Below are 15,000 nucleotides of genomic sequence, written 5' to 3'. Positions count from 1 at the left end.
AATGTATGTATGTATGTGTGTATGTATGTATGTATGCATGTGTGTATATATGTATGTATGTGTGTATGTATGTGTGTATGTGTGTATGTATGTATGTGTGTATGTATGTATGTGTGTATGTATGTGTGTATGTGTGTATGTATGTATGTGTGTATGTATGTATGTATGTATGCATGTGTGTGTCAGGGATTCACCCTGCCATGCCCCCCTCTGTAGCTGTCAGGGATTCACCCTGCCACGCCCCCGTCTGTAGCTGTCAGAGATCCACCCTGCTACGCCCCCCTCGATAGCAGTCACGCTGCTTCCCAAGATTACCGACAGCTGTGGCTCATGAAAGATCAGACTACATAAACTCACGTTCTTGAGTCACAGGCTGTCGGTCGGTATATTGTCAAGCTGGACAATCGCGTGGCTGCTCGACCGCCGGCTGCATATGCGAATTCCACTTCCGACTTGGATTACTCATTGCAGAAGGCTTCATGGATTATGCTTGGGACATTCGAACTCATAGCGGACAACGCGTATCGAGCGGATGTCTTTGTTTGTTGTTTTCAACGGCTTATGAGTGTTTTTGTGTTGTACGGTTGTTGAAATAAAAGGACAATGATCGGACTATATCGGCTTCCGCGTCTGCAGCCTGACAGAACGACCGACCTAAACCGAACGCGGATTCGCCATTCCGGATTCCGACCCCAACGGATCGGCAGCTGAACCCGGCTTCGGATTTCCTCCGGAAGCTCAGTGCCGCTTCTCGCGGTTCAGATCCACAGAAGCCAGATCATGAGAGCGCGGCTGCGCCACGCCCCTCAGAGAGCGCAAGGGGATTACCGGCTCGTTATTCGGGGGAAAAAAGACGAATTGGGCGGATTTCTGCAAGGCATCGGCGAGTATGTGGCTGGTAACATTTCCCGGTTTCCTTCCGAACGAGCCAAGATTGCCCTCTGTATTTCCCTCCTGTCTGGAGAAGTTCTTGCCAAAGCCAGCTCACTATGGAGCGCCAAAGGGGGCAAATTCGGCTCAATCGCCGAATTCAGCGGGCTGCTTCTGGGGAAGTTGGGGATAGAGGTGGTGGATCTCCACTACAGTCCCCTTGAGGAGGAAGGTGCTCCATTCCAAGGTTCTCAAGAGCACGCGGCTCCGTGCCGGATCTCCCATGAGCCTGCAGCTCAGCCCCAATGTTTTGATGAGAGGGCTGCTTCATCTCAGGGTCTCTACCAGCGTGCTGCTGTGTTCCGGGGTTCTCGTGGACGCACCACACCATCTCCGAGCGTCGGCGAGCACACCATGCCGTCACAGAGCTTCTACAGGCGTGCCGCTCTGTTCCGAGGTTCCCGTGGGCGTGCCACGCCGCCAAAGTGTCTCCAGGAGCGTGCTTTCCCGCCACAGAGTCTTCACGAGAGCGCCGCGCCGCCACGGAGTCTTCACGAGAGCGCCGCGCCGCCACGGAGTCTTCACGAGAGCGCCGCGCCGCCACGGAGGCTTCACGAGAGCGCCGCGCCGCCACGGAGGCTTCACGAGAACGCCGCGCCACCACGGAGGCTTCAAGAGAGCGCCGCGCCGCCACAGAGGCTTCACGAGAGCGCCGCCACAGTGTCTCCAGGAGCGTGCTTTCCCGCCACAGAGTCTCCAGGAGCGTGCTTTCCCGCCACCGAGTCGTCACGAGAGCGCCGCGCCGCCACCGAGTCGTCACGAGAGCGCCGCGCCGACACCTCCGGTCACAGAAGGCGAAGCGACTCCTCCGAGTCCCTCTCCAGACGACGCCACATCCCAGAGCCCCTTCCAAGGCGACATCTCTCCCACGGAAAGCTCTGCTCCGCCCCAGGTCCCTCAAGAGAGCTTCGCCCAGCTCCAGGTCCCTCAAGAGAGCTCCGCCCAGCTCCAGGTCCCTCAAGAGAGCTCCGCCCAGCTCCAGGTCCTTCCAGAGAGCTCCGCCCAGCTCCAGGTCCCTCAAGAGGGCACGACTCTGCTCCAGGCTCCTTCCGAGAGCTCGTCTCCACCTCCGAGCGACCCCACGAGCTTGTCTCCGCTTCAGTGTCCCGAAGAGAGCTCCACTGATGTCGTGGACCTCCAGGCGAGCCCTTCTCCGCTCGTGGATCTCCAGGCAGGCTTCACCCCATTTCCAGGCTGCCCAGTAGGCTCCGATCTGCTCCTAAGGGTCCCAAGGAGCGCTCCTACGCCCAGGGGTTTCCCTGTGCACTCACCCCGGCTCCAGGACAGCGAAAGGAAAGTCGAACCGCTGCCCCCGGGTTCCACCGAAGGCGACGTCTCGCCCCCGGGCTCCACAGAAGGCGACGTCTCGCCCCCGGGCTCCACAGAAGGCGACGTCTCGCCCCCGGGCTCCACAGAATGCGACGTCTCGCCCCCGGGCTCCACAGAAGGCGACGTCTCGCCCCCGAGTCCTCTTCAGGGCGAAGGAATGCCCCCGAGTCCTCTTCAGGGCGAAGGATCGCATCCAGGCTCCACGCAGGGCGAAGGATCGCATCCAAGCTCCACGCAGGGCGAAGGATCGCATCCAAGCTCCACAGAGGGCGACGTCTCGCCCACAGGTCCTCTTCAGGACAACGGATCGCCCCCAGGATCCCCGCATGGTGACGTCGGTCCTCCAGGTCCCTCTGACGGCGACGTCGGTCCTCCAGGTCCCTCTGATGGCGACGTCGGTCCTCCAGGTCCCTCAGAGGGTGGTACGACGTTCCTGGTCTCCGCCCGGGACGTCCTCCACTCCCCGGTCATTGTCATGGTTGCCATTCAGTTCCGGTTCCCCGCCATGGAGGTCGCTCCGGCTCCAATCCCCGCCAGGGGCTTTACTCAGCCTCCCGTCAGCACCGAGGGCGTGGCTCCGTTCCGGATCCTCCTGCAAGGTGTTGTTCCATTCCGGCTCTTCGCAGAGGATGCTCACCAGGCCTCCGTTGCTCCCAGGCGTCTAAGGAGGCCTTCCTCGGAGTGCCCTGGCCCGCCTGGCATAGGTGAGTTTTGGGGCGTCAGGTGTCGCCCCTGGAGGGGGGGGTACTGTCAGGGATTCACCCTGCCATGCCCCCCTCTGTAGCTGTCAGGGATTCACCCTGCCACGCCCCCGTCTGTAGCTGTCAGAGATCCACCCTGCCACGCCCCCCTCGATAGCAGTCACGCTGCTCCCCAAGATTACCGACAGCTGTGGCTCATGAAAGATCAGATTACATAAACTCACGTTCTTGAGTCACAGGCTGTCGGTCGTTATATTGTCAAGCTGGACAATCGCGTGGCTGCTCGACCGCCGGCTGCATATGCGAATTCCACTTCCGACTTGGATTACTCATTGCAGAAGGCTTTATGGATTATGCTTGGGACATTCGAACTCATAGCGGACAACGCGTATCGAGCGGATGTCTTTGTTTGTTGTTTTCAACGGCTTATGAGTGTTTTTGTGTTGTACGGTTGTTGAAATAAAAGGGACAATGATCGGACTATATCGGCTTCCGCGTCTGCAGCCTGACAGTGTGTATATATGTATGTATGTGTGTATGTATGTGTGTATGTATGTATGTGTGTATGTATGTGTGTATATATGTATGTATGCATGTGTGCATGTGTGTATGTATGTGTGTATGTGTGTATGTATGTGTGTATGTGTGTATGCATGTGTGTATGTATGCATGTGTCTATGTATGTATGTGTGTGTGTATGTATGTATGTATGTATGTATTTATGTACATGTGTTGTGTAATTGTTGCGTATGTTTGGAGTAAAAGATGTTTCTCAAATGTGAATTTTAAACCTGATATGGAGACTTTAAGACCATGTAGAGACCACGTTGAGACCATGCAGAGACCACGCTGAGTCCATGCTAATTCCATGCTGAGACCATGCAGAGACCATGCTAATTCCATACTAAGTCCATGCTGAGACCACGCTGAGACTGTGCAGAGACAATGCTAAGACTATGCAGAGACCATCCTGAGACCATGCTGAAACCATGCAAAAACCATGCTAAGACTATGCAGAGACAACGCTGAGACTATGCAAAGAACATGCAGAGACCACGCTGAGACTATGCTGAGACCATGCTGAAACCATGCTAAGACTATGCAGAGACCATTCTGAAACCATACAGTGACCAGGTTGAGACCATACAGAGACCACGGTGAGACCATGTTGAGACCATTCTGAGACTACGTTGATTAAAACTACGTTGAAGCTACACTGAAAACACACTGAGACCTTGCTAAGACCATGCTGACACAACCCTGAGACCATGCTGAGACAGCACTAAGACCACATTGAGATGATGCTGAGGTTTCTCCTGCACTCTCAGACCTACACTAACCTGATAAAGACAGTGGCAGTGTTCTGGATGTGACATCTGAACTCGTATTGATCTGCAGAGTGTCTCAATGATGATGTGGAAAAGTGTCTCCTTACAGACAGAACAGAAACCAGGGTTTAACCGTAACCAGTAAAAATGATTTCACTTTTGTGCAATATTACACTTTAAAATATACTTTTTATTTGATAACATTTTATAACTTTAATCCAGTACAAATTTACTTTATAAATTTATCTACAAGAACATTCTACTATATTATACATATTAATATATTACAGCTACAGACTGCATATATTCAGCTCTTATACATTAGGGATCATCCACAGTTACAGGATGTTAGAGCACGATGTGGAGGTGAAGAACAGTGTGAGGAGAAATGATAGAAGGTCTTGCACCTGGCCGTGGATTAACACCTCATATCAAGATCATGTCTCAGCATTGAGGAGTTTTATTTACAATTATTGGCACCCTTGTAGTCAGAACCTGTGACCAAGATAAGAGCTGAGTCTTCTCCTGTAATGGCAGATGAGGTTACAGAATACATGACAAGGGATCTAAGAACATTCCTCCATAGAGAATCCACATCTTTCAAAATTTGGAGGTCCATGCTGCTGGACACTCTGCTTCAGTTCTCCCTGAGCCACAGGGTTTTCAGTGGGGTTTAGGTCAGGACACTGTGACAGCCATGGCAGAAGCTTGATGATGTTGATGTTGATTCTGATGTATGTTTGTAGCAGATAGATGTTACACCAGATTATTATTATAATTCTTCTTGTCATTATTGTATGTTATTTAATAGATTTTACATCAGGTCTTTTATTTTGAGGCAATTAGTTGGTAGTAATGGTTGCAGTGAGCCCATTGGCTGAGGTCACGTAGGTGTGGATGGATTAGAGTTGTAGCTGAGTGGAACTCTGACAATTACAGAGCAGAGGAACGATTCCGTCTCTCTTCAGCTATTAACATTTTTATAAGTCATTTCTTGGCTGGGAGTGAAATAGTGCATTGCTGCCCGTTGTTTTATTCAGTAATTAAATTTAATTAGTTCATAAAAATGTTATGATGCTTATAAAGTTTTGTATTAAATACTTTTGGGTAGGAAGAGCAGTAGCGTTGCTAATGCTCACCTGTTTTTTTGCCCAGAAATAAAAGAAAAGGAGGAATCCAATTGGTGTGGATGTCTTTGGTATCAAGCAGTGCAGATCATCAAAAATACACAACACAGAACGACACTACATTTGGATCATCGTCCTGCTTAAAGTTCCCACTTTTAACTCAGAGGTTCTAATATCTATTGATATCTGCTGAGTCCATGATGCCACGTTTGATACCAGTTTGACTTATATTCAGTGTTGTGCTCGTTACTAAAAAATAATGACTAGTTACAGTTACTCGTTACTTCATTTAAAAAGTCACTCAGTTACTTTGTTGATTATTTACACCAAAAAGTAATGCGTTACTGTTAAAAGTAACTTTTTAGTTCCTTTTTTAAAGAAGCTTCTTTAATGTTCTCATTAATGCTCTTTTATGTGTTATAATCTACACAAACACAAAACTGACTTAAACACAGAGTCATTTTTAAACACTATTATATTAAAGTCAGAGCAGCACACACTGAATATATCACAAGGATTTATGACATAAACAACAAAACAAGCTGAATAATAGATTCACAATCAAACACTAAAGTGGCTTCTGCTGTTGTGTTGAGCTCTTAAACATGTTCCTTTCACAGCTGAAGTATGAGAACACAACACCGGGTTAGCGCATAGCTTCTAGCTCCTCAGGCATGGAGGTCCTGGAGGAGCTTCAGCAGATTGGAGTTGCTGTTTATCGCAGTAGATACGAGCTTCGAACCAGAAACACACAACTTACATTTGACTTAAAAGTTTTTGTCTTTATGCTCAACTAAAGTGAAATAATTATAATATTTCCACTTTGAGAAACTCGTCTTGCTCTCGCCTCGACTCGCCATTACTGCCGCACAGACCTGAATAAACAGAGACACGTCCACAGTGCGTCTTCTTCCTGTTTACAGTGGTTCATCCACCAATCCTACAATGTGTCTCTGCTGTAAGCAGGTCAGACTGTTAGACTGTAGTCTACACTTCAGCCCAAATTCATTCATTTAAATTCATTCAACGGGTAACAAACCACACGCTAACGGAGTTACTTTATTTTGAAAAGTAACGTGTTACAGTATTAGTTACTGTCAAAAGTAACGTGTTACTGTCCAACACTGCTTATAACACTTCCTGATGGTGGAAACCAGTATTTCATTGCTTTGGCTTATTTTTTGTATCCACATCTCATTGTGTGAAGCTCAACAACACAGCATCAACAACACAACTATACAAAATGTAGTCTTATATAACAAATGACTGAGGAAATTTGGGCCATGTGTTACTTCAGATTTATACCCCTGGTTGTCATGGTTGAAGAATTTCCTCTTCCTGGTCACCCAAAAAATGTGAAATATCGATGGGAGGATGGTGCTTTCAATATACATTACTCTTGTCAATTCACACACACACACACACACACACACACACACACACACACACACACACACACACACGCACTGAAATATAAGACAACACACTTGACTCCAGATTCTGAAATCATGGCTTTTTATTTTGTCACAAGAAACCAAGAATAAAAACATGAATATTTTTAATAGTTATGAGAAAACGTGGCATCAGTCTGACATGACGACAACAATACTGTAAAAACTGTGGGTTATTAATTTTGACATTTTAAGTGTAACTGGGCGCGCACTGGATGTACGTAGCGTAAAGCGTGCTGAACTGTAAAAAATATATCACCTAAAATCCACAAGCTAGGCTGCTATCTAGCATAGCTAATGCTGCCAAACTGTCATAATTAGTCAGTTTGTCTTGTTGTTCTGTACAGTTCACACAAACTGCTACTGCTTAGCTAATCAGGCTGGTTAGCGAGCTAATGTTAGTGCAGTGTTGTGTTTGCTAACTTAGCTTATATTGCTGAAATAAAAACAGCCATGATATTTGGGTCATTGTGGGCAGAGCTAAAGGTAAATCTGATTAACCAATCAACATCTTCATAATCATCATCAGTCGTGTTTTATTTAGCTTAATGTGTTTAAAATATGAGCTACATAGTAGTAGTTTAGCAGAATAAAGTTTGTTAGCTAGCCAGCTCCTGCCTTGGTGATTAAGAAGCTAATAAATGTCACTAGCACGTTAGCCAACATGAGGTAAGATATCATGTTTGGTGGTAAATTGCTAAGCTAGGTTTTGTTCAGATTTATAAAAAGCTATAAAGGAGAGCTGAGAGAGATGATTGGAGGAGGTGGAGGTCTGAAAAGGTTAGGCATGGTGAAGCACACACCCAGCGACAGCGACACGCCCAAATTCACGCCACAACAATACACAGATCTTTTCCAGTTTTTTTTTTTTTTTCAAATGGTAACAAATCTTGCAAAATACAAACACAGATCGCATCAGTAACAGTTATTCCTCCTGTTATTGTTATTATTAATACTGCTCGTTTATAATGAAGGATCTTTGGTCAGCTTTAGTGTTTATAGGAACAAATAAATCTCCTAAAAAAAACACAACACTGTACAATAATTTACACAACAGCAACACAACAGAATTCATGGAATGTTACAAAAATTATCACGAAACCGTAAAACGACAATTGTAAAGAAAACGTCACTGCGTTCTACTACTGACCATCACACACCAGGTGAATCCTGCACCTTCACACAAACACACACACACACACACACACACACACACACACACACACACACACAAACTCACAAAATACGGTTTCATTCAAATCAAGTCACATGACCAGGAATCAGGTGAAAGTAAAGTAGACACAATGGAGATGTTTTGGTCAGTAATGCTGGGTGAGGAGAAAAGGGGCGGGGTTAGACACTATGTGCAAATACTTTTGGTTATTTGTTATTGGAGGTCACAGGTGCAGAGGCCATTTCACGTTACTGAAAAAATTGACCTAACAATGCGTTACTTCCTTTTTTTTTTTAGCTCCACCCTTTATTCGATGGAGTGTCTGTTAATAGTAGTAAAAAACCTCCTACTTTTATCTCATGAATCATTTCATTGTGTTTTTTATTATTATGCAAATGAAGCCTACTTAGCATAATTGCTAACAAGGCTACTGTGAAAAAATGCTCACATGCTCAAAGAAAATCTTACATCACAAGGAAAATAAGATAAAGTAAAATCATTTGGTCCTCACTAGCTGTGAATATGTTAATGACCACACAGGCCCCGCCCACTCTTCTCCCACTGTTCTGAGTGTTCACATACTATACTGTCATGCTAATAATCTTGTGTTTGCTAACACAGCGGGTTGCAGTCATTTGGTGCAACCCTGTAATCTGTCCAGTGAGTCATTACCGAGGTGCAGCAGGGCGAGGAAACGCCCACTTCTGCAATGATCGCTATAACGAAACGTAAACTTTCAGGAAGTAAAAAAATTACAAATTATTTGGCACAAAAACTTGTCACATGATCAACAGATTTCCATGAGCGATGGTTTAGTATAAGGATATTAATTATTTAATTATCCAATCAAAACGAGCTGTAACAAACTCTGATTAGCATCTTACCATAATCACATGTAGCTTTCATGCTAATTGTATTGCTGTACCCGATATACGCTGGATTTCTGCTAGTTCAGGTGGACTTACTGTTACTGCTAGCCTGAAAAGAAAGCCGTCCTTCTCTTTTTGTCTCAGGTTACATTACCGTTTCTTCCCTGTAATTTTCTTGTTAAAAGACTTACTGCTAGCTGAGCAGCTTCATTCTGTGTTAGCACCGCTGCTAGGTTTTGTTGCCCTACACATTTTAGTGTTAATGATTCCGTATACAGAGTGATTGTCATGCTGCCGGGATTGTAACCAAAGGAACAACAATAAAATAATAAAAATAAATGTGCCATATCAGTGTTCTCAGTGTAAAAAGTCTGTAATGGACGAACGCTAGCAGTGCTGGAGTCCATCAGGCTATTTATAAAGTAGTGAACACACAAATGAAAAGCGATGTGCTTCTGCTTCAGGATAAATTGCTATAATTACATTGTATGAGGTGGCATCAACACGCTTCCAGACTAGTTTTGTAACACGCCAACAGATGGCAGCAAAGACTGCACGCACAGTCACAGGGAGCACCGACCTTCATGAGTCAGTGTGCCAAAAGACATCATCCAGTGTGCATCGGGAGCAGTGCGACCACATAAGCACTCCATCGCCGAGCTCCTCCTCACACATGAAACTACATGAGCTCACTTCCGCACCCACCCTACTCGCCAGATTGGGCTCCTACAGACTTCACCCTCTTTCCGAAGATGAAGATGCAGCTAGAAGGTTGCCGTTTTGACACCATTGTGGAGATCCAGCACGAGTCGCAGAAGGTTCTTCACATGCTTTGAAAAGATGACTTCCAGGACATGTTCGAAAGGAACACTGGGAGGCGCTGTATTGCTGTGCAGGAGACTATTTTGAAGGTGAAAGTGTGGAAACGTAGATAAATTAAGTACTTTCTTTTAAACAGTATTTTAATACCACCTCATATTGTCACAATGAGTCAAGCTTCCATCGTACACGTCATTCTGTAATGACGTCAACACGTATCGGTTACGGTCTCTTTATACGTTCGATTGATCTGTACGCAATTCAACTGCAGTGGAATAAATAACAAAAAAAAGCAAATGAAATCATATCATGCAACCATGTAGAGTCTCCCGGTGTGGCTTTTCATGAACAGTCTGAAACCTTCACCTCCACGTCTCCCACCAGGCTGCAGAGTCTCGGCTCAAGGTGGTGATAATGTGGCTATGAATGCCACTGAATCCATTTCCTGTAGAATTAAGTGTTTTGTCTTAACATATCAACAACTCAGTAAGACCAACTTGCCTTATCTCAATTATTTTTTTTCCCCACGCATTCACATCACAAATCTTTTTCATTGATTTGAATTTACTGAGTAATAAACCACAATTTGTAAATTATAAGTGAAAATTCTTCTGAACCTCCTCAGTGAAAAAGTTAATGATTGAGAATTTTAGCTAGAATATATATATATAAAGACATGTGCCTTTGCACTTACACACTAACAAGTGCTTTCTTTAGGGTACATTTATTTATATATATATATATAAATAACTACTCCTGATTGGTGGTGGTGCTGTTGCTCGGAAGGTTCCGGTGTAAATTTGGGTTCTGACTATGTCGGTTGCGGCTTCTGACTGAGGAGAACGTGGTCTCACATCCTGGTACCTTGCACTTGTGCAGGAGCCGAAGGTGCACGGTTTTGTAGTGTGCCCTGAATGTGCCTTTGTTGCTGTAAACCTTTTGGCAGACGTGGCAGGTAATGGGTGAAGACGAGCTGTTAACCTGCTGCCCGAGACCGACCGAGCTGGAATTCACCCCGTCGCAACTTTCGTTCTCATCACTGTCCTCCAGGGGGAGCTCCTCCTCGCTGCCCACATCCGAGTCCCAGGAAGAAGAGTGACCACTTCCTCTGGTGCTTAGGTCCAAAACGGCCTCGTCCTCCACCAGATCCTCGACGCTCTCAGAGGATTTACTCATGGGAAACACCAGGCCCATGCGGTTTGTGCCCTTGAAGATAACAGAGGTCTGGCTCAGCGGATCTTTAGGAGGTAATTCGGGGTGAGAATCAGTGCAGAGGTCTCTGCAGGAAGGATTGAAGATGTAGTGATCTTTGGTCAACAGCTTGTGGTGTAAATTCAAATTTGCACTGTGTCTGAAGAGAAGAACGATACAATAAAACAGAATCAGTAAAGTAGGTTTGAGGTATGTCCTATAAATTCCTACTTTGATGTTAAGAATCATTTTGCCTGTTAGAATGAATAGTGACCTGGACCAAATCAAGGAACATGATTGAATCTTGAGGATCACCTTTATACTGTTTATTCCATTTATATTGTTTAACTATGAGGAACACATGTACCTTTATAGTTATTTACAACTGTTGCTCATGTGACCATCATCATAGACCATCATCTATGGTTTTTGCAGAGGTGACAGAACATTCCACTATTCTGCTAAACTAATAAAAAAGACAAGTGGAACTGATTCTACACCTCCTATCTTCTGGTTGTGTTGGACTCCAGCAGCTCTGTAAAACTCACCTGTCTCTGCTCCTGCGGGACGGGAAAGCAGCGTTACAGCCTGCCACAGTGCACATGTGCATTTCCTTCAAGTGGACGCTGCAGTAATGCATCCTGGCGCTGTAGGAGTTTTTAAAGGTTTTATTGCAACTATCGCAGTGGTGGAGAAGATCGTCTTCATCATCTGCTAACATCTGTAGGCCTTTAACGCCATCGGTGCGGACCTCAGTCTCATGGGGATTAGGTTCGCTTAGTGTCACTTCCTCAGTGGGTTGGAGATCCAAGACTTCGCTGCATGTTTGTTCCTCGAATTCATGTAAGTCTCTTTGCATGTTGCTGAAGGAAGACAATGAGTTGGTGAGACTGCACCCCTGGGCTTGGTGTTTCTTCTCTGTTTGTGGTTCTTCTGTTTGGGAAGAATGGTTGAGAACAGAAGAATGGATTGAGGGATGAACAACACCATGTTCATCACATTCTGTTTTCACTACACAGTCCATTCCACAGGCCTTGCTAGCAGGAGGATCGTCATCATCATCATTGGAGATGCTTCGTTCTTCTAGCTCATCTTTCTCAATTTTTATGGGCATGCTGGATTTACGGGATTTCTTCTTGGGCACAGGCTCAGCATTGCTCTCCACATCTCCTATGCTCACAGGCACTGAAGAGGAGGACAGCAGAGGCAGGGAGGGCAGATTTCCAGGTGTGTTGGCAAGCTCAGCAGGTGTTACTAGGCTGCGGTAGAAAGGCAGCACTGGCTGCACTGTCTTCAGGTTGGGGAAGACGATTCCACTGTGGCTGATGCTTGGAAAGGAGCTGTGAAGTTTGGGCTCAGAGTTGCTGATGTAGCTAGAGACAGGTCTGCTAAGGTCCCGCTTCTCTGTCTCTTCCCCAGGACTCAGTCCGTCTCTCATGTCCCTGTCGCGATTGTTTCGGTTCATGGGCATGTGCAGACGAGGGTTCGGGTTAGCACTGTGCCGGTTGCGGCTTCTCAGCGAGCTGAAGACCATGTTGCATCCCTCGATAGTGCACTTGTGCTTAATCTTGAGGTGAACAGCATTGTAGTGTATCTTCAGTGTTCCTTTGTCATAAAAAGTCTTTTCACAGGCACTGCAGAAAACACGGCCTTTTTTCATCCCAACTCCTGGACGGACTTTGGACTCTGGTGACCCCTGGGCGATATCAGAGCTAATCGAGGGTGTGCAAGGGGTCGACGGTGAGGAATAGTTATCGCTCAGTGTGAAATCGTCGGATTCTAAATTGGTGCTCGCCCTTTCCATGGGTACGCCTTCTCTTTCTGCATCGGAAGTAAAGTGAGAGGAGGTGTCGGGGTTTGAGTCCAGGATTTCGGGTCGTGCCGGAACCTCTTGCTGGCGGGAATCTGCTCTGGACCTGAGCAGTGGTGCAGGAACGGAGTTAAGCAACTGCAGAGGCAGCATGAAGCTCATGTTGTTGACCAAACTCTCAAAGTGGTGCCCATTGTTTCTGCTCAGAGGCTCTGTTGTGGACGGCACTGATGGACGCTGCATGCTGCTCTCTATGAAGCTCCGGATGTCCGAGTTCGCTCTGACCGTCGGCACAATGATCGCCTGACCTTCTTTGTCCTGCAGAGCCATCAGCTCCACGATGGACTTTGTCTCTCCAAAACGGAGGAACTGCTGCAGTGTCGCAATTTCCTCCTCGAAGGTCATGATGGCCCAGCGGTCCAGCACTTTGCCAGCCACATCCTATACAAACACACACATGGAAAGAATTTCATTTGCATTATGAATGAAAAACACGGGCACTCGGGACTCCGTAACTCTGACAATCTGACAGCGCTACGACATAAAGAGTTGTCCATACATCTAATACAGCGGGACATGAAAGCCCTAATTACCACAGTGCATCTGTAATATCGTTTTTCTTCATTCTGATGATTGGGTTTGGCCCCAGTGGGGGTTGGAGGGGGGGGTAGTTGGGTGGAGGTACAGGGTTAGGCATTGAGTGTAGCTGTAATTACACATGAGTGCTAGCAGTCCTTCAAAGTCATTCAGCAGCTTCATGCCATAACCAAGATAAATATTTCATCATACAGCATTCATTTATATGCCTGCGGAGGATTTGACTTTACTTCTGCCGTCAGACGAGCTAACTAGAATCACACGCAACCACCTGAATACTTAACGAGCAGCAAATTGAGCAGCTCTCTTACTACTGGAGTGTCGAATGGGGAAAAAAAAAAAGTGACAAAATTGTATTTACATGATTCACTATGATCACAGCGGTAATGAGAGCTGGAGGGAGCCTACGAGTCTCGTAGCTCCACAAGTGCACAATCGAGAAGTGTTTAACGATATCTTTCCAATAAGTCCAAACCTTGTGTTTTTATTTGAACAAATTGTGGAAAATAAAATGTTTTAAACATGTTGAACAATAATAATATTTTAAAAACTATGCCTGAGGAACATCTCCACATGTTCAAAATCATTACAAACATGACGATCAATGACTTGGAAATTTTCATCACTCTCGCATGTCCTTCTGTCCTTCAGCCTTAACAGCTTCATATTAGCTACCACAGGAAGCAGGTTAGCTGAGCCAGCTTTTAAACCAGCACACCTTTATTTGGTGCATTTATTCTACTCTTCCTTATAAATATTCCACGAGAACCACCAGATGTCCATCGGGAACGTTAGCTCTAAAAGTTAGCACACAGGCTCTGCAGATAAACACTTCCAGGGGTCATGTCAAACACTAATCTCAAACATGTTCAGTCCAAGAGTGTGAAGCAGATTCACAACAAGATCCTGTATACTTCAATATTATACATATATAGGATACAGTGTTACCAAGACAACCATCATTTAAACATAGTTTGCTAAGTTAGCTAGATTTAATGTTCCTTTAATGTTCCAAGCAACACTTTTTAACCAATAAACAAGTAGAAAATCAATTCATTATCATACACACACACTATTAACCAGCACCAAATAAACATCTGCTGCTTCTGTCTGACTCTAAAAGGACCATCATGGTTTCATCCGGATGAGGCATCAACCATGAAAGGATCTATCTATCTATCTATCTATCTATCTATCTATCTATCTATCTATCTATCTATCTATCTATCTATCTATCTATCTATCTATCATGTGGAACAACATAATTATCTGATGAGGTCTACGTAGATCTTTCTGGGTATAATTCTATAACACAGTTTTTTGAACTAAACATCTCCATCCTCATGGTGAAGTACGGTGGGAGCAGCGTCGTGGTGTAGACCAGATGTGCTCCTGTTCAGCTCGGACTCGAGCTCCAATCATGATAAAGGGAATCATGGCTATCTCCTAAAACCAATCTGAAGCTGCAGGTGTGTGTTACAAAGCTGAAGACGAAGACACATTTCACCTTCCAGCTCGATTACCACTGAACACACACATCACCAATGGACCTTTTTTTTTCTTTAAAGGTGGAGAAAAAGGAGGAGTGTGGATCTGACAGGTTTCACTTTTGTAGATAAAAACACCTGCTATTAACAGTGTGTGTGTGTGTGTGTGTGTGTGTGTGTGTGTGTG

The 15,000-nt window shown here is 45.5% G+C and overlaps 2 protein-coding genes across 2 annotated transcripts in view; one reads left to right on the top strand and one right to left on the bottom strand.

The window, feature by feature from the left end:
* The window catches only part of LOC310732187 (RNA guanine-N7 methyltransferase activating subunit-like), a 139,416-nt gene that overhangs the window by 67,631 nt on the left and 56,785 nt on the right, over positions 1–15,000 (top strand). The window lies entirely within an intron of this gene.
* The window catches only part of bnc1 (basonuclin zinc finger protein 1), a 14,286-nt gene continuing 6,199 nt past the window's right edge, over positions 6,914–15,000 (bottom strand). Inside the window, exons 4-5 of the mRNA XM_083552282.1 lie at positions 11,468–13,170; positions 6,914–11,079 (exon numbers count right to left, since the gene is read on the bottom strand). Coding sequence (XP_083408408.1) covers positions 10,479–11,079; positions 11,468–13,170 — 2,304 coding nt within the window. The 3' untranslated portion in view covers positions 6,914–10,478. The remainder of the gene's footprint in view (positions 11,080–11,467; positions 13,171–15,000) is intronic.

This window comes from Silurus aristotelis (genome assembly GCF_946808225.1).
Source record: "Silurus aristotelis genome assembly, chromosome: 10".
In the NCBI taxonomy this organism is placed as follows: Eukaryota; Metazoa; Chordata; class Actinopteri; order Siluriformes; family Siluridae; genus Silurus; species Silurus aristotelis.
The sequence above is the reverse complement of the archived record's forward strand: the minus strand, read 5'-3'. Positions and strand labels throughout refer to the sequence as shown.